We start from the raw sequence: 19,840 nt of genomic DNA, 5'->3' as shown, positions 1-19,840 counted from the left end.
AAAAGTTTGGGCCCCTGCTGATGTTTTCTGGAATGGCTTTTTCTGTTTCTGACACAGACTTTGGTAAATGTTCCACTGGGTTCTGCTAGTCCATCTGAGTTGGATGACACTGCGTTTTGTAGTCCTAACAACCCTGTTTATGCAGTTGAGCATCAGCACATCAGGAAACATCTGCTGCTTTGAGATTTCTACCTGTGAGAGACCTTTCTGATGCGGGATGACAATCGGCGTGTCTGTTTTATTAGTGTGAATTTTCACATTGATGGCTATACTACGTTTCAGCTGATATCGATTCTGTTTCAGTTAAGATTTTGGCTCAACATACTGTTATGCTGTTGTTTGTGAAACATTTAAGGTGCCTGAAACTCTGTGCGTTCTCTCTGACAGAGTCCTGGAGTTCATGAAAGGAGTTGAATAAAGAAAAAAGGTTCAGCTGGAGGCCTCACACTGCAGCACTTCTTCTTTCCACTGACTGCAACATCATCGAAGGCGTTCCTGAAGACATGCCCCACCTTGTCGCCTTTAACAGTACAACTCACACCTGACCTTACAGGCACCTGTCAGTTATTCTCAAGCAACGTCCCTGAGCCCTGAAAGGTTTGCTGGGAGATCTCATTGACTGCAAATATTGTTATTTCTGATGATGAGATGAATCCGAGTGTAACTCAAGACTATTTTCATTAAAAGATTTTCATAATTGCATCTTTTGGTCTGCACAATATTAATTTTACATCTGGACACTGAAAATTTCACAAAATCTGAGTGCTTTGGAATTGCTGGCTGTTGTTTCACGGATCTTAATAGCAGTTAACTCGAAGGCTGCAGCAGAGCTTGCTAAGTCACATGATCCTCTTCTATATCCACCTCACCACTTTTTAAAGCAACATTTGGTAACTTTTCTACAGAGACAGCTTTGATGCACTTTAGCATAATGCTCCGTCACAGGTGTGGTTGATAGATTAGTGTTAAGAGAAAAAATAGTGAGTGCTTGCCCTTTGGTGGTACGTTCAGTCCACCAGCAGCAGACAGTGTTAGAACCTGGAGGAAAGAGAGAATCCACCACCTTTGGCCTCTGGCATGAAGAGAGGAGAATGTTGAGAATGTTGAACACATTAAAGAAGCATCAAATCTAGACAGTGTGGCCAGTGCTAAGTACAGCATACATGCACTTGCCACCTAGTGTAGAAACTGTCCTTTTTCTTAATTAGATCACAAACATTATATTGTCTTTCATTGATTTATCAAATTAAATTCATTTTATTTACCATAGCAGGCAATAAAAAAAGCACCAAACTCTCATTGTCTCATTCAGGATGAATTATACTGCACAAAACATTTTTCTGATGAATGTTGTTATGTAGCAATATATTTCAAAACTTTAAAAGAAACAATAAAACAGCAAAAAAAAACATCTGTGGCAAATATTTTTCGGTTTTGTGGAGGGACAGTTTTATTGGAGGTGCTGTGACTTCCCTGGTAGGAACTTGAGTATGGAACTTTTGGTGTTCCTATAACAAGGTGGTTATAAATGTTTAACAGCCCATAATGTTATCACCTCACTTCAGTAGTGCGTCACTGCTCATACTGGTGGTGTACATTGCCAAGCTTTGCGCATTCCTAATTCTACCTTCACTTTGGAACTCTCCTATTACACTGATTTCTTCTGTGATTTCTTTCTTCGCACTGTGCGTAAGTCTGCCTTAATGTTCTCCTTGGTCCTTTCTCTGGTAGTCCACTGATTTCTGGTCGATGCCTTTGACCTCTTGCCAGTGGCTGCTGTGAGAGGTTTGGTTTGGGTTCATGTGGTTGAAAGCCTCAGTAAAAGTAGTTATAATTTTTTTGCCAAATCACCATCTGAGATTAAGAATGAGCTTCACCTCAAGATACATGTAGTGTATCAGTATCTTTGTCGAGCAGTGACACGAGAGGGTTCAGAATGTTGAATCTTCTGCCTACATGCTCTGCTCTAAACACATATGTTTAATATGCTGCTCAAATTATAATGTTTTAGTCGGGAAGTGTAGCTTTATTTTAGGTTGCTGCCTGTATGTGTGTGTGCCCTGATTGTCATTTTTTAATGTCTCTTGCTCATCTCTGTCCATGATTCACGAAAGAAAAGCCCCACCTCCTCCAGCAACACCCAGCAATGCTCTCCACTTCCAAACGTCTTATATTTTAAGTGGGCCCAAATATCATGCGAGCTGGGAATGATTTAAAAAGCGGATACATATGAGATCACCCTCAGTGTTAGGTGGAGTACTGAATACCACTTAATACTGGTTGAACTGGGATCGAGAGCAAAAAACAAGTTGGACATCTCTGAGTTTGACACAGCCCTTTGATTTTTTTTAAGGCCTAACTTTTGCTAGACATCCTAAGCAAAAGGTTTCCTCTGAAGAACTTTTACAGACACATATTTAAAACGGTGAATGTAAAATCAATAAAAAGAAGAAAACAATAAAGAAAGATGTATGACAGTTATGTTGAGAGAAAGAAGGCCGTAGCGTCACATATTCAAAATCTGTAGGGCAGCAGTATGTCAGGAATGAAACAAAATATGGCAAATATGAAACAGGCTGAAAAAAACACCACATTCTTTTTTTTTTACAGATTTCTAATCCGTCTGTGAAAGAGTTTAACCTGAACAGTTTTGACTTTAAAGTCACATTGACATGTTGGTACAGTTTTTTACCAACCGTCAGAAAAAAAGTGATGAGTTTTGATTTTATATTTTTTAAAAGAAATAATAACCCTAACAGTAAACTGTCTTAAAGAGTATCTTGTTGAGGTGTTATTCCTGTTTGAAGTGATGCATCAGCCAATCAGTGTCTTTCTTTTCCCGAACACCAAACAGCCCAAACCAGATTGTCAACAGCACTCCCTGAAAGTGCCCTCACAGCAGGCGCCAGTCCGTGCAGGTAACTGATCAGGAGTCAGCAATGGATTACCAGCAGCAGGTAAGAATCAACAACACAGACATCGGCTCAAAATTATCTCACATAATACAGAACTATTAAGAGTGATATTAAAAATTCTATGATCCGTCTGTTTATAGTTTTTATAGCCCGAGAGCTGCTGCACCAAATCAGACTTTTTCATTCTGTAGGTGATGTCATGTAAAGTTATACAATTATGTAATGTATTAATATATGTTCTAATATGTTGCTAAATGTTTTCAGCCAATGGAACTGTGAGATTAATTATCTTCCAAAAGAATATATGATATATATTTTTTTTACTTTGCATTTATTAAATATTTGCCACACATTCAACTGTACAGGAACACATCGATGTCATCACAATGTTCGTTCTTGCATAAAAAAACAAACAACAACACATATGATTGGTGCTGATTCTTGATTTAGTTTAGTGACGACCAGTGTTTACTACTTGTGACAGCAGCTCGGCTCTGAATGTAATGCAGCTGAACCTGTTTTCTGGGCGTGGGAGGGGGGGCAGATTGTCACCAACCGCCTTCCTGTATTATTATTGTTTTACTGTCCTGTGTTTTTTTTTTAATGGACGCAGGTGAAGAAATTTGTGTCTACTGCCAAATTTGGAGACTTGATAGAATTTTCCTACCCCATCGGATATGCACACTGGGGAGTGTTATGATGGTGATGGACATGTAATCCACTTTGCTGTTGCAGGTGAGACCACATGAGTATATTACGTGGATTTAGGTTAGAAGTTTGTTTGAGTTGTGAAGGATTATTATATATAATATAATTATTATATATTATACTATGCTGCCCATGAACGGTACTAAAGGAGCATCAGCTGATACTGTATAGTGTACTACGTTTAATTTGAGCATCACAAATTTGCCAGTTCATTCAACAACGATGATGAAATCAATGACACACAGTGATTAACAGGGGACGGGTTGTGAACAATGTGTTTAAATTTTAGTGGTAGGTAAAGGACTACTGTTTGATGATACTATTCTCTAATAAGGTGCCCTTTAGAAAGGCTGTAAGCTTTAACCACTGGCTGTAATAATGGTTATTTAAATAATGTCATTTAATTCAATTAATTAAATAAAAAAGTCATCATGTGAAATCGTATTGTTATGTACTTACATAAATCTTTCAAATTGTACATGTTAGTGAGTTGTTTTCCTTTTTCACAGCAGATTACTGGCTGTCAGGAGGGACTTTCTTAAATAAGAAAGCATCTTAAATATCACAAAGCAAATGCTGTGATACTGGAGATAGATAAAAACCACAACTAGAATAGACGAGATTTTTTATGGATCCCTTGAGGGGAAATTCCTTTTTCCCCCGAAATTCAACCACACACACAAAGGGCTCATAGACATGCAAATGGTGGTGTGATAGGTAGCCAGATCAGCACCCTGAGAGCAGTTAGGGGGTTCGGTGCCTTGCTCAAGGGCACCTTGGCAGTGCTCAGGAGGTGTACTGGTACCTCTCCAGATACCAGTCCACCTTCCATACTTTGGTCCATACTGGACTTGAACCAGCCACCCTCTGGTTCACAAGCAAAGTCCCTACAGACTGAGCTACTGTCACCCTACCTAGCAACTTATTACATTTACATTTAGTCATTTAGCAGACGCTTTTATTCAAAGCGACTTACAGAGAAGGGAACAATCACGGTACAGTGTGATAAGAAGCGTTAGTGCAGCAATAAATGCTTTTTTGGGGAAATGTAAAAACTTTATTTGGTTTCCTTCGTTCTGTAGTCCAGAAAGGTTTCCATGCTTCTGGAGCTATTTAACCTACACTATTGTACAACTGTCATATTGTCACAGGTGACATGGTGAGACAGCAACAGGACGTGTGCAGGCCTCATGTGTCGTGATTATTTTACATTTCAGGTTGTGTTCAATATTTCCAGTCTCTCACTTATTCATTTTCAGGAGGTGAAAGATCCACTCTGTGGAACATTGTTGTGTCTGTCTAATTTGATGTCATTACCTTCACATACATGTAACTCTATTTGGACCGCTATATAAAATACAGAACACACCAATACACTCTGAGATTGTCGACATGTTGCATGCTAAAAGTAATTTTTTTTCTTTCAGATGAGGGAGAACTGATGGGGAATGTACGCTCTTACCTGCAAACAATCTTCCCCGTATGTGGGGACCTTCTTCTTGGGGAAACCAAGATCCGCAGAGTGCCTGTTGGTGAGGTGAACGTCCCAAAAGGAGCCCATGTCTTGATCAGTAACAACCGCCATGCCTTCACACCATCATCACCTGAGGATATGAGACTACGGCGCGATTCCCTTCTTGACCACAAATTCCAGTATCACCTTTTCAATCTGAACTGCGAGCATTTTGCCACGTTTGTACGCTATGGGAAAGCTGTATGCAACCAGGTATCAATGTGGCACTGCAAAATACAACATCCTTTTTTGTTTAAGAGTCATTGATTTTGTCTTGTGAGATATAATTTCTGTTTCTATTGAGCAGAAATCGGCATGTCAGACCAATTAGACTGTCTTTGTAATATTTTTGGAAAACCCAGATCAAATCAACTTAAACTTTTACCCACAGTTCACCCACATTTATCCACAAGGCTGGCATTCAACTTTATAACTTAACGAAGTTCACTGCATCTATTTGCTGTGAGTTATCAGGGGGAGGATAGCTAATTGCTAACAAAATGGCTATGATACTCAGTAGATTAGAGATTATGTTTTTGTTGTATAATAATGATAATAAGTCATATATGTGTCCCGAGCTAGCCGACCATTAATGACCACTAAGATTGCATTTCTGCCATTCCTCCTACAGATTCCTGCAAGACCAAAGAATGTAGAGTGTGAGGAGGCAACTGCAGTCTTCCAAGACACTGTCTCCTCCAAAGAAACTGATGAAGACCATGGTGAACGAACCCTATTTTTCACATGAACTGACCTCAAAGCGACTTTTTAGTGGCACGGAAACATGGACAACATGGAAATATGATCACTCTATCAATCATACCCTCTGTACAGTTAGAATGGGTGTTTGTGTCAGTGATGGAGTGGAGCTGCAATTAACAAAATGTTTTTTTATCATCGATTATTCTGCCAAATATTTTCTAATGTATCGTAAAATACTCATTAAAGAGCTGAATGAGAGTGCCAAATGTTGTTGTTATAAGATGGGACGTTGTGTCACAGTTCTTTGTTATTGTCAGTGTGTATTTGAATAAACAGCGACGCAGAGGTGAAGCCAAGTGAGAAGTCCCTGGTCTCGTTAATCCCGTGTGACCTTGATGTGATGCAGGACTTGTTGGGCATGGTGAAGTAGCAATGCTTTATCCTTCAAACTGCACAGCTGATGTGGCCACTTTATGAGGAACTGAAAGGCAGGGCCGCCAGGCACTGTGGACTGGACTGCAGAGTGGGACAAGGCATTTGTGGCCAAGGCAGCTCTGGTGTGACCCAAGGCTCCTATCGCCATCAGCACGGATCCCTTGGACAACACGTGGCTGTTGTGGGGCTGAGCGGGGTCTAGAAGCCACTTGCTTTCTTCAGCCAAAAGCTGCCTTTAAACAAGCAGACAAGCTAGCAAACAAGCACCTTTGATCAGGAGCTGCTTTGCCTCTCTGATGCCATTTTCGATATCTGAAAGTGGACAGTGTTGCAGCGTCTATAGATATATAAGTCGCATTCTAAGGCCACAAAATCACAACAATTCTTATTTTCAGGTGATTATACGCTAAACAAAAAAGAGAATATTATATTGCATTTCTGCTATATTCTGTAAATAGAGCCCCATAAATCTGACACACTGGACCTTCAATTGAAGATAGCCTTGTAGTATTTTTTTTGTTTTGTTTTTGTTTTTAGTAATATAAAAATAAATAATATAAAGGTTCAAATGTACGTAGTAGTACTAAGATAGTAAAAGAATGAGCAGTTGTAAAAGTACAAGAGTTGCTGAGTGTCTGGAGGTGGCTGTACAGGTCACTCAGCCTGTTGCTGAGTGTCTGGAGGTGGCTGTACAGGTCACTCAGCCTTCTTTTAAAACAAAATCTGTCTTTGTTCCAGGAAATGCTGAAGCATTTGTCTACAAGATGCATTAGAGTCCATGTAAAATCAATATGTGCTTTGTTTTGACCAGCATCCTCTGGAGTCTCAGACATTACCATCAGATGCCAAGGGAATGATTGCTATCACTCTCTGTCTCTGTCTTGAAAATGGGACTGCGTTTGTACAGTGTGCTCTCTCCTCTAAAGGGTTAGAGGATAACTGGTTGGTTAATTTAAACTCATGTTCTAACACACCCACTGATACATCCACCTCTATCTCACATCGCTCCAAATGCACCAGGCGCATCTTGTCACTAAAACATTGCAATGACCCCTGCACAATGAGCCTTGAGTATTGTTCTATCACACTTTGTTAAGTACAGATAGTCACCAAGCGCACATTAAAAAATGAGGCCTTTAAATGTTTTGGTCTGTACAATAAAATTATTTTCGGTGAGGAATCTGAGAAGGTGTCAGTCAGTATGAATATTACTCAAATATTACACACAAAACTGATAGTTTTGTGTGTTTATGTCCGTCAGTCGTATAGAGGCATGAAAATGACAAAGACTAACAATAAAGAGACCTATGCAGAGACCTGATGACCCCTCTGCACGGGTCAAACCTACAATACACCACGACATCAACATCAAAATTGACTCCCTATGTCTGGGTGGTGAGAAACATAGGGGTTATGATTGATGACAAACTAACCTTTTCCAATCATGACGCCTCAGTTGCCCGGTCATGCTACTCAACTGATGACACAAGCTGTGGTCATCTCAAGACTAGACTACCGTAACGCCCTCCTGACGGGACTCCCAGCCTGCACAGTGAAACGTCTTCAGATGATCCAGAACGTGGCAGCGTGCCTGGTCTACGACCAACCCAAAAGGTCACATGTCACCCTGCTGCTCACTGAGCTCCACTGGCTACCTGTAACAGCAGGTATTAAATTCAAATCGCTAATGCTCAAAGTCGTCTCTGGTACTGCACCTACTTACTTGAACGCCCTTATACAGACATATGTTACCTCACAAACATTGTGCTCCTCTAATGAACGATGCCTGGCTCTGCCACCCGTCTGTTCAAGGCAATCCAGACTCTTTTCATCTATTGTTCCTCGTTGGTGGAACGCACTACCAGTTTCCTACCAGATCAGGGGCGTCCCTCTCTACCTTTAAAAACCTCCTGAAGACCTCCAGCACTTCAGAGAGGACCTCCTCTCCTAGCACTACATGAGAAATCTACACCTTAAGAATTGTCACAGCACATATTGCTGCACTAACACTTCTTATCACACTGTTCCCTTCTTTGTAAGTCGCTTTGAATAAAAGCGTCTGCTAAATGACTCAATGTAAATGTAATGTAAAATGTACAGTGTCTCCAAGGACTGCAGTGGGATCAGTAGAAAAAAGGAAAATACCTATGGATACCTATGGATTATGATCAGACATGAAGACAGGTCCTTAAAAAAATCTTTTTGCTTGGAGACTAGTTGTGATAATGTACTACTCACCAATTTTGTCATTACACACAGTCAAAAATCAGTCAAACGCATGCTTTGTTTTCAAGTTTAATAGAAACTGTACTTGTGCAGTCCATAGAGACTGCACAACACAGTGTTACTGTAATACAAACATCTTTATCTTTATATCATCTAATGCAAAAATCATCTTTTGCACATTATTTTACTGTAAATTGATATTTTATATACCTTCTATATTTATATTTTTTCTTAATAGATGGTTACTTGTTTACATATGTTGTTTTTGTTTGTATGTAACAAAAATAATTTCCCACTGGTATTATTAAAGTATTTCTGATTCTGATTTTGAAATGTGTAGAGCACATGCCTCTGAGGCAGGATTCACATTGTGTCGTGTCAAATATGAATACTTTTTATGAATTAGTAGTCTATTGTGTTACATACACGATACAATCAAACAGTCCATGACAGAGGCTGCCTCGCTTCAGCTGTGCACGCTCCCGTGAGAGGCGCACGGCTGTCGGCGGGGGCGCGCACGCACGCACGCACGCAGGAGAGTCGGCAGAGAGCACCGGAACTGGACGGAACAGTGCACCGGAAGTTCTTTCATTTTAGCTGAAGAAGGAAAAGTGTCCTGCTTGTTTTCCCGTGATGTCTGTGCGAGCAGCAGAGGCGGAGAACCGACTCTTCTTTGTGGAATGAAAGCAGCCGGGCCGCTCGCTCACAGACAGGAAACCACGCGTGTTCAACATCCGCCGCCTTGTAGTCGAACCCGAACAGTTAACGGAACCGAGCCGTGTGCCCCGAGACCAGCTGCTGTGCTAACACTAGCTCCGTGTTAGCTGGCTGCCGAGCGGCGGGACCCGTCGGACCCGTCCAGAACCCTCCGAACAGAAGGTAACGTGAAATCACTGCTCCATCCTTACATCAGCTGTTTGTTTTTTTTATTTTTAAATCTGCTGCTTCACCCGGCTCCGTGTCGGTTTGTTGGAGTAACGGTGACGCGGACGGTAAACGTGGACAGCGTGAGGCTAACGAGCAGTCACAACAAACGGGAGTCGAGTCACGGGGACAGGTGTGTTATTTATTTTGACGTTTGATCTCACAAAGTGTCACAGCAGAGGCCGTGTCCGGTGCTGTGTTGTTGTTGTTGTTGTTGTTGTTGTTGTTGTTGTGTAGCACCGTGAACACCGCGAGCATCTGTTTCAACCGTTAGCCCGCGAGCTATCTTCCGTTAGACACACAGTGACCGTTAGCGTGTTCTCTATCTGTGTGTGTGTGTGTGTGTGTGCGTGTGTTTGGTCACATGCTAACTCCCGTTATTTCGGTGTCGGTACCGTTCGTCCCGCCGTGTCTGTTGTTTACGGTGGCTACATTAGCCTCAGCTAGCTGCACACATGTGACCTTTAAGACCGGAGAAACCGTCTCCTGTATCTCCACGTTAAAAACGTTAAAAACGTTAAAAACGTTACCTTTAACTCGGTGTGTGCCGTGTCTGCACCTCTTCTGACAGCCAGTCTGTTCATTGTGTTGATATGAACATGATTGTTCCAATGTCAGACGGTTTGATGCACTTTTATTAAGCCATGGCAACGAGAGGAGGACCCTTAACCTGAGGCAACAGCTGTGTGTGTATGTGTGTGTGATCTGAACTACAGGTGGACAGGTGCCAGTTTTAACACGTGAACAGACACAGATGGCAGAAGAGTCATTATGATGCACAACATGTTCAAGGGTCTGCTGCTCTGTCATTAGCTCAGCTGCAGTTCATGTCTGGTCATGTGGTCTCTGCCCTCAGTGTCTGATGTTTAAGCCGTAGCTGTGGTTTTACTCTAAACCTGTCTGCTGCTCTGTGTGACCTTCTCACTTCATGCATATACTTTATAAGAGCGTTTTAGTTCCCATGTGAAGTATCGGTGGTATTTAGATTAGATATACTTTATTCATCCCACCATGGGGAAATTTACTTGTAACAGCAGCAAGATATAGAAACAAAAGTAGAGGAGGCCAAAACAAAAAAAGAAACACAATAAACAGACAGAAATTAAACAGACAGAAATATCTAAACTACACAATAACCACGAAAAAGTAAGTAAGTACTGAGGATAAGTGTGGCATGATATATAAAGAGTATTGTAGTGACAATAGTGTAAGTAATCTTGCAAAGAAAGTGACCATGATATAAATAATAGTATTATTTCCAAAGTACTGACCATAATATAAATAGCATTACAAAAGTAAGTGACCACGATATAAATAAGAACTGCAAGGTATAAATGAAATAAAATGGAATAAAATAGAAAACAAAAATTGCAATGAACATGAACAGGAGACGACAACAATCAGGTGGTGCAGGTGTTGTACAGTCTGACAGCAGCAGGGATGAAGGACCTGTGAACCTCTCCTTCTTACACCGTGGGTGTAACAGTCTGCTGCTGAAGGAGCTGCTCAGAGACCCCACAGTGTCATGTAGGGGGTGAGAGGTGTTGTCCATGATGGATGTGAGCTCAGCTAACATCCTCCTCTCACCCACCTCCTCTGTGGAGTCCAGAGGACAGTCCAGGACAGAGCTGGCTCTCCTGATCAGTCTGTTGAACTTGCTCCTGTCCCTGTCCGTGCTGCCCCCTCTCCAGGAGACCACAGCATGAAGGATGGCTGAGGCTATCATAGAATAATCATAGAAGGTTCTGAGGAGAGCCCTGCATTTAATGGATGAAGGATTGTTCAGATGTCTGGTTTTGGACACACAGACAGGTCGGCTTAAGTTGGAACTCGCACCTGCTTGAAGACCTGCTTTAATGTCATGGAGGTCAGATTTCAACCGCATAACCTAGGTTAATATTGTGTTATTACATTTAAACAGTTGACTCCGGCGGAGGGCTGCGGCTCACTGCTGGACGCATGATGATCTATGTGATGTGATTTGAATATTGTACAATCTCGATGATATTCTGATTTATTGTTTGTGCGCCGCCAAACAAGAGCTTCCTTCATGAACTGTTTTGTCTTTGCAGTGTCGTGTGGAGGTTCTGTTCTGTTCGTCTGAATGTTATTTTGAGAGACTCTCCTCCACTCAAACCACTGTGGGGAACCCTGGATGTCTTCAGAGTTCTATCTGTCATGTAGTTTAATGTCTATCGCCACTGATGGTCTAAAATGTAATTCTATGTGATTCCCTGTCTCTGTACATAGCTCATCAGTTGGAGCAGACGAAGTCGCAGGGATCCGAGCGTCCCTCATCACCATTGGGCCCTGAGATGACCTCACAGCAGCCACAGTTCCCCAATGCAGTTATTCCTCCCCACCTTGCCCAGAACTCCTCTGCTCAGCACGCCCGGGCTCACATTCAGGCCAATCAGCTGGACTCAAGTCAGAGTGCGACCGCTGGGCCTCTGGACCATAGATCACTGACGGGCAGGCCGGGCTGTTCCGGAGTGGCAGCGACCAGCGGAGAGGTGGCTAATAGGAACGTAACCTCGTGCACCGACTCCAACTTGTCCAGAAGAGATGGGGGTTTTGAGCCGTGGCCCGAGGAAGCAGTGGACAACTCCCACGGGCTGTACTCACTCCACCGCATGTTTGACATAGTCGGAGCCCAGCTAACACATCGGGATGTCAGGGTGCTGTCATTCCTTTTTGTTGATGTGATTGATGAGTATGAGCGCGGTGGCATCAGGAGTGGAAGGGATTTCCTGCTTGCCCTAGAGCGCCAGGGTCGCTGTGATGAGACCAACTTCCGACATGTTCTCCAGCTTCTAAGGATTATCACCCGCCACGACCTACTGCCTTATGTCACACTCAGGAAACGGCAAGCTGGTGAGTGCAGCTGCATCATCACAATGTTCACACCAGGCCCTACATGCAGGTTTAATGTCTTACTGTTACTAATGCACAGTGACAGTGCAGTGCTAGAAATTAATTTAATGATACAGACCAATGTAAACGCCATTTATCTGACAAACAGCGAGAGAGATGACCACCCACACAAACCAAAGGACACTTCTTTGTCCTTGTTCTGACTGTTGCACCATTATCTCTGCACTCTGTGTGGTGTGCTTCACTGGTTTCAATGTGATCATTAGCACTGGAATTAAAAAATGACATAAGAAATCGACTGTTGTTTCAGTGTGCCCGGACCCGGTCGACAAGTACCTGGAAGAGACATCTGTGCGCTACATTTCACCCAGAGGAGCAGTGCAGAGCAAGGACACTGCATCTCACAGAAGAACAGGTGTGTGTCTGTGTGTGTCTTTGTGTCTTCTTATTTCTTTCTTCAGTTCTAATTGTGGACACAAGAGAACGATTAGAACCCTGTGCAGTCAGTGCTCAAAAGTAACTGTGTGCTGGATTAACGTCCAAACGTCACTTTCTAGGTCCTCAGCCCGTCATTTGCTGTTCCCCATCAGGACCCCATGTTGGCCCTCCCAGAATAAAGCCAGCTCCTCCTGCACCTAACCGCAAACGGAGGAGAAGTCATTCCTCAGCTGACTGCAGAGAGAAGCAAACATGTGGTAAAAAGAAACATGATATAGAGGGATAATGTTGGTTTCTGTCCAGTCTCAAAGAGAACAATGACAAAAGGCCGAGCCCAGTCGAGTCCAGTACAGTCCACAGACGCTGGTTTGAAATGAAGAACACACTTAAATGTGTCTGCATGTGCCTGGTGTAACTGTGTTTCTCCACTAAGCTTGTACAGTCGTCCCTCGCTATATCGCGGTTCACTTTTCGCGGACTCGCTGTTTCGCGGATTTTTTTGTGTAATTTTGCATGCTTTTTTTTTACAGCGTACTGTACAGTATGAACGCGCATTGTGTTCTGCGTCCTGATTGGCTAAGTGAGAACCGCACGTGTGTTCTGCGTCCTGATTAATTAAGGAAGTACTGTACAAAATGCGTGTAAAAAGTTGTATAAAAGTGTGGTTAGGGGTTATACGGCCTTAAAACATGTATAATAATTGTAAAACTTACTTCGCGGATTTCGTTTATTGGTTATTTTTAGAACGTATCCCCCGCGATAAACGAGGGACCACTGTAATTTTAATGAGAAACATCATCGTTAGAAAAAACCTGGTTTAAATGACTAATGCTGATTTCAAGTACGTATGTGCAGGAAAGACTTGAGGCTTGAGGAAAGACTCTAAGACTCTGGAAAGTTATTACCCAGAGTTCCAGAGTTTAAACATCGGTGCATTTTGCTATTATTTTATGACTTAATAAGTCATTACTTAAGACACATCAGTTTAATTCCTTAAAATTGAGAAATCTTTTTATTATTAAAAATAGTGCTGCCACACAAGGTTACCTGTCCAGGTAAAGGGTAAAAAGGAAGAAAGGAAGACATTGTTACACTGCTTTTGGAAGTCAGTAGACAAATGTTGTAGTGGAGCATACACGGTAACGTCTCTGCCAGACCCCAGCCTCGAGTCTTCAGGCTTCTCCATACACCAGACAGTTGTCATGTCGGCTGCCAGCCGTTGCTCGGCTTCGATTCCGACTCTTACCTTGTGCTCTCCTCCTTCAGATATCCGCCTCCGGGTTCGTGCTGAATACTGCCAGCATGAGTCTGCGCTTCAGGGCAACGTCTTCTCCAACAAGCAAGAAGCGGTGGAGCGACAGTTTGAGCGCTTCAACCAGGCAAACACTATTCTCAAATCCCGAGACTTGGGTTCCATCATCTGTGACATCAAGTTCTCTGAGCTCACCTACTTGGATGCCTTCTGGAGGGACTACATCAATGGATCATTGCTAGAGGCTCTTAAAGGGGTCTTTATCACAGATTCATTAAAACAGGCTGTGGGCCACGAGGCTATAAAACTGTTGGTCAATGTTGACGAGGAGGACTACCAGGCCGGTCGACGCAAACTACTCCGTAATTTGGTCACGAGTGGAGGGAGTCCACCAGGAGCTTGTAAAGACTCTGTACCTTAGACACACTCTCCAGGTGGTTGCATACGGGAGGACCGCTGCTGTGCCTCCCTCCACAGGGAATAGAGTGAAAAGTGGTCGTGATGTTTGAGGTGCCCGAAGTGTGCCTGAAAGAAAATGAAGAACTTCTAGCCACAGCATCGATTCCTTGAGAGCTAAGGTCATACGATATCTACTTGGCACCCCTTAGCGTAGCATGCGAGGTGATTGGGAACTATGTTAGCAAAAGAAGTAGGCGATGCGTACAGGTCGACATTATTTTGAATGTCGAGCTGTTCATTTTCTTCAAGGAGGAGAATGCTGATTCATGTATGCGAATGGATTGAATAATTTCTTGTTTCTGGTATGTTAGTTCGTTGAGACACATTTGTTAACTCTAATGATACTCTTCACCCCTGTTCAAAAGTGTAGTCCTTTTCAATACAGGAAACGTGCTTAACGCTGATGAGTTACTCCCAGTGGGAGTTGTACCTTTTATTGTCAAACTGGTTCATCTTTTTTTTTTGTCCAGCTTTTTCAGGTACATTTTACAGATTGATTGGATTAACACAATGAGAGTGTTCTGTATGTTCTTGACAGTCACCGGCTGTAGTTCGACTTACAATTTGTTTCTGTTTCTTTTAGCTTCTTATCCTGTGTTTCCAAGACTTTGCAGAGTTTCCGTGTCTGTAAAAAAATGAACCTTTCAGAGCAGTTTTTATTGGCTCACTGTCAAAAACATTATGTCACGGCTTTGTTTTAACTCATTTTTTTCTTTTTAAGACATGGCTCATTAACAGCAGCTGTGATTGTGGCCTCATTTGAACTTGTCCAGTCCCCTGCCAATATTCCAGACTCATTGGATCATTTTGTGGCGAGCGTTATCCAATGAAACGTCGAGTCATTCACTGGTGTTTGTGTGGATTTACAAACCCAACTCCAGCTTCATTGTCAGCCTGTACCTCTGGCCACGCCACTCACCCCCTCACTCATGTTCACTCACGATAGATCACTGAACTTTTTTCTTTTCGTATTTGAAATAAGAATGTCAGATCAGCAGCAGGTGAAATTTGCAGCCAGTATGTGGAGACTCGCCTCAGCTGCACAGGTAGTAAGATGCCACGAGAAACTGAAATCATTCACAGGGCTTGTTTTACATGTTAAACCTTCAGCAGTCTTTTCCCTGTCATGCCTCCTCTCGTGGATGAGGATGTAGCTGAGTGTCTTCAGTTACATCCTCCTCCATCAGGAGGTGTAGCATCTTCACAGGCAGTCACAAACCAAATCTATTTCTATTCCTGTAGGTTCTTTAAACTGACAAAATAGCACTGTGCACACCAACACAATAAGATATAAGATATATAGCATGTTCATCATCTTATATAATGATACGCTTCTACTGGCAGAATACCTGCCATGCCCTGGAATGTATCCATGTATTAACAGGAGACATTTCATGGGTTCTTGTGACAAACACATGTGACAGTATTAAAGAGCTTTAATTTTATGCAGTCTAAAACAATTCATTTCATTATACATGCCTTTCTGTCTGTGAGAAGGCCCCCTGAGCAGCACACACTGCAGCACGATGTTGGAGAATCGAGTCTGCTTCATGTTGATGTGATGGCTTCATCCGCAGATCTCCCATCACACCTCAGATTACAGGAGCTACAAACTGGATTGTCTTCTTCTCCAGGCTGGTACAGCTTTTCATTTCACTTTTAGAAACTGTGCCGCACATTAAAAGTTCATGACGTACACCGCCGACAGTCTGCTGCTGTGTCCCACCCAGTCATTTCTGTGGTGTGTCCCAGCTAATTGGTCATGTGTTATCGCATGTTGATAATACATGAGGCCAGTGAGAGCGCTGCCCGACTGACAGTCCAGCTTAGTCAATCACCAATTTCACCCATTTAGTACGTTTATCCATCTTTTTTTGTCTTTCATCGTCTTTCATCAGTGATATTCAGAGCATTTGGCAGACTGTTGAATTGGATTGAGGGCGGAATGAAAATGGTAAACGTGTTCTGTTTCGTTCTTTCTCTGATACGTAGGATTAGGAGCACAGACTACTATTGCTGGGCTACCATGCTTCCATGTTGGCTGTAGGCTGTAGTCTCTGTGCTGTTCAATGCAACTTTTAACAAAGTATGTGAGTCAGCCAAACTCATCATTTCTACAATATCTGCAGCTCATATGTTGTGGTTGTAGAAAAGAAATGTGGTTACATTTGAATAAATAAGAAAATGTCAAGTGCAGGTCTGTGACAGGATGTCATTTCCAGTCAGACACATCCACCCATTCTTAACCCCAACCTCCACACCTTTTCTCAGGCTGCATAAGTTACTCCTGCATTGGCACTGAGCGTTGGCATTCGACGTAAATCGCGAGGTACGTAACTTCTGGGGACACTGGACTGGAGTCCACACTGATGTCAAGGGGGCGCCATAAGTCATAAAATTGAAATGGAATTACTGGTGTACGAGGACTGGTTCTGACTCAATGCAAACTCTAAGTATGTTTGTTTGGAAATGTTTAATATCTGATAATATCAGAGACAAAGTATAAGAATTACGCTCTTTTGTGATGAGATTATTTCCATGTTGTAACAGATCACAGACTGAATGTCATTTTAGTCTCTAATGCTAACATGACATTTTCCTGTCATATTTCTGTTACTCAGTGCATATAGCCAAATCAGTGTACGCTATTAAAAGTTCAGTGTCTGTTTTTACCAAATATATTCTTCCTGCTAAAAAGCCTGAGATCTCAGCTCTGCTAAAACACCACCCATGGGTACATATCAGAACACTCGTCATGATTGAAGGCCACAATTACTGTGAATTATATGGAGCAGGCCTACATTTTCTATTTTTACCCCAGTGGAATTTCATGTAAAGGTTGCAAGTTAGTATCTATTATATAGGTTGGTGTATGTTCTGTTGATTGTGTGTTCTGTTAGTTGTTAAATGCAGCTGTCTCTTAAGCAAAATTGCATGTAACCTGTTATGATCTCCAGAAATGTCATAGAAACTCACAGTGCTAACATTTTGTAAATAACTTTATTGGATGTCAGGTTTTCTTACTTCAATTTTGCATTTCTTTCAGACAAACAGACGAGTAGGACTGTTAATAAATGAAGCGGATGGGTTTTGTTGAAGTCCCAGTCCTAATTATTATTATTTTTTATGTCACATGACACTTATGAAGACTAATCTCGTGGTGGAAAATATAGACATATTTAAACAAATAGATCTGATGCTTATTATGGACTAGACCAACATGTTAGAAATTTGGCCCAAAGCTTTTACTGCTTTGACACACACACACCCTGTGTATGATATGAATGTTTGAATCCATGTTCAAACTGTATATGCTAATTTACATTAGGCTGGTCCTGGGCGCGTGCCATTTCTCTCAGTGTCCTCATTCCCTTCATTCATCACGATGTGAGAAAGATGTGGAAAGAGAAATCCAGGCAACACATTTTGTCAAAATAGGCACACCAAGTTTATTCAGGCCATGAATGTTCTTGCAGAGACTTGAATGTACTGTATGTCAGTGTGAACCGTGCTCTACCAGTATGATGGGGATTGCTTTCAACACATACCATAAATGAAATGATGAAAGATTTGGTGGTTAGTCCTGTTGACTTGTTGACCAATAAAACTAAACTTTGCTGTGTTCCTACATGCCATGGATACTCTGCAATCAGTTCATTTTCTGATTATCAAACTAACCACTGCTACAGTAGGTCTGCTGTCAGTCAGTATGATCCAACTTTGCGCAAAATAGATTAAACGAGTTTATGAAAATATGCTGGCTAGTCCTGTGTGCTTGTTGATCTAGCTTGTGTTTTTCTACACGTTTAGACTTTGCAATCAGCTGATTTACTAATTAAACTCAGCTCAATGTAAACTAGAACCACAAAGATGAACTTTGTCCACTATCTCGCTGACGTTCAGGAGAAGGTTGTTGTCTTGACACCAGCAGGTCAGGTTTTCCCCACCTCCTTCAGATCTTTTCATTGTGTAGTGATCAGGACCACCACAGCTGTCTCATCGGCAAACTTGATGGAGGTGTTGGAGTTAAAAGTGGCTACACAGTTGTGTGTGTGTGTACAGCAGAGGACTCAAAACACAGCCCTGGGGCGCTCCAATGAGGTGTCCGCCCACCCTCACCACCTTGGGTCTATATGAGGAAGTCAAGGATCCACATGGACAGTGATGTGTTTCATTCCAGGTCCTTGAGCAGCATGAGCTGTGACCAGCCTGGAGGGAACTAAAGTGTTAAATGAACTGTAATTAGTGAACAGCAATCTCATATATCTCCCTTTCTTGTCCAGGAGGGATAGGGTTGTGTGTGCTGTGATGTCTTCTGTTGATCTAAGTGTCATGTTCAGAAAGCATGGAAGATGTGGAACCTTTCATCCAGTATCTACTGTTTCAGCGGTTAAACGTTCATTAGAATAGTTAAACCAAATGAAACACCTTAAAGAAGTATTTCACAAACTCTTTTACTGTGTACCACCTCAGAAAATACCATGATTTCAAAGAACCACCATTTTGACTGAGGTTAAAATACAGTAATGGCAGCTGCAGTTTACACAGGAGGCAAGTTTATTACTAATAGGATTATTATTGTTGATTGTTGAATCTTAAATTGAATTGGGCCAAGAAAGCGGTCCTGCTGATCCACACTTAGAGTTTTTGAACCACTTCTTTCACCTCTACTTACTATCTTTTTGTCACATCTGAGCTCATGTACGGATGCAATGGGCAAGAAAGTAGCAGGACACTGAAACCAAACATTACAGCAAATTCAAAACTTTATAAAAGAAAAAAATATTTAAGAGATTCCTTCAAGTACCACTACAGGAAGGTCACGTACCACTGGTAGTACTTGTACCATCGGTGGTACCTTAAATCATGAGTGAAACAGTGGAAGGCTGATGATAGGCCGAAGGCAGAGGCCTTGCAATAGAACATAGGACAGATTTATGTTGTCCGATCTTGCTTGGCTCTTTCTAAAAGAATAAATTGCCCATTTGATCTGTTTTCTACAGAAACACTGAACTAAATTTCTGATTTCAGTCATTATGTTAAAGTGTGACTGGGTTTTTGGTGATTTTAGAGTATGTTTGTTTCTCAACATACCCAACATGTTAAGCTATTGAAGCTACCAATGAATATCAGGCCCACACTGCTGAGGAGTTCGTCACTGTTTTTACTAGCTCTGCACATGAATATTTTAGATTGTGTAGCTCCAGACTCTCTGCAATGGTCAAATGACAGCCGATGCAGGAAGGCAGAGCTGAACTAGAAGCACAGTGTAGCTCTCAAAGATCTGATGACAACTTTTTAGTGTGCAACAAAGAAACATAGACCCCAGATTGGTCCCTGGTCTTCCCAGAGAGATATGGAGATTTTCTTTAAAAACAAACAAAACAACAGATA

General features: G+C 42.0%; 2 protein-coding genes across 7 annotated transcripts in view; both read left to right on the top strand.

The window, feature by feature from the left end:
* LOC104939191 (retinoic acid receptor responder protein 3) overlaps positions 1-6,194 on the top strand; it is an 8,965-nt gene extending 2,771 nt beyond the window's left edge. The window contains exons 1-3 of one of the 2 annotated variants that reach the window (XM_027288690.1): positions 3,572-3,650; positions 5,051-5,349; positions 5,768-6,194. In XM_027288690.1, coding sequence (XP_027144491.1) covers positions 3,593-3,650; positions 5,051-5,349; positions 5,768-5,884 — 474 coding nt within the window. In that variant the 5' untranslated portion in view covers positions 3,572-3,592 and the 3' untranslated portion in view covers positions 5,885-6,194. Of the gene's footprint in view, positions 1-3,571; positions 3,651-5,050; positions 5,350-5,767 lie in introns of those variants that run through there. The other variant, XM_027288689.1, reaches the window with a different exon arrangement.
* Positions 6,195-9,035: 2,841 nt separating this feature from the next.
* Positions 9,036-18,076, top strand: dedd (death effector domain containing). 5 transcript variants are annotated; one of them, XR_003463831.1, is made up of 7 exons: positions 9,038-9,378; positions 11,674-12,297; positions 12,608-12,712; positions 12,855-12,992; positions 14,002-16,084; positions 16,718-16,775; positions 17,493-18,076. XR_003463831.1 is itself a non-coding variant. In XM_027288532.1 (5 exons), the coding sequence occupies exons 2-5, from the start codon at positions 11,739-11,741 to the stop codon at positions 14,406-14,408; spliced, it is 1,176 nt and encodes a 391-aa protein (XP_027144333.1). In that variant the 5' UTR covers positions 9,036-9,378; positions 11,674-11,738; the 3' UTR covers positions 14,409-17,796. The 5 variants fall into 5 exon arrangements, 3 of the variants coding, with proteins under 3 accessions (XP_027144333.1, XP_019112568.1, XP_019112570.1); XR_003463830.1 differs by having other exon boundaries at positions 16,718-17,796; XM_027288532.1 differs by having other exon boundaries at positions 9,036-9,378; positions 12,888-12,992; positions 14,002-17,796.
* Positions 18,077-19,840: the final 1,764 nt, after the last annotated feature.

This window comes from Larimichthys crocea, chromosome XV, assembly GCF_000972845.2.
Source record: "Larimichthys crocea isolate SSNF chromosome XV, L_crocea_2.0, whole genome shotgun sequence".
Classification (NCBI taxonomy): domain Eukaryota; kingdom Metazoa; phylum Chordata; class Actinopteri; family Sciaenidae; genus Larimichthys; species Larimichthys crocea.
The sequence above is the reverse complement of the archived record's forward strand: the minus strand, read 5'-3'. Positions and strand labels throughout refer to the sequence as shown.

Excerpts from the sequence above, each read along its gene's own strand:
- dedd (XM_019257023.2), top strand. The coding sequence starts at position 11,739 with ATGACCTCACAGCAGCCACAGTTCCCCAATGCAGTTATTCCTCCCCAC. Across the intron at positions 12,298-12,607 it reads ACTCAGGAAACGGCAAGCTG|TGTGCCCGGACCCGGTCGAC; the intron begins GTGAGTGCAGCT and ends CTGTTGTTTCAG. Across the intron at positions 12,713-12,854 it reads TGCATCTCACAGAAGAACAG|GTCCTCAGCCCGTCATTTGC; the intron begins GTGTGTGTCTGT and ends GTCACTTTCTAG.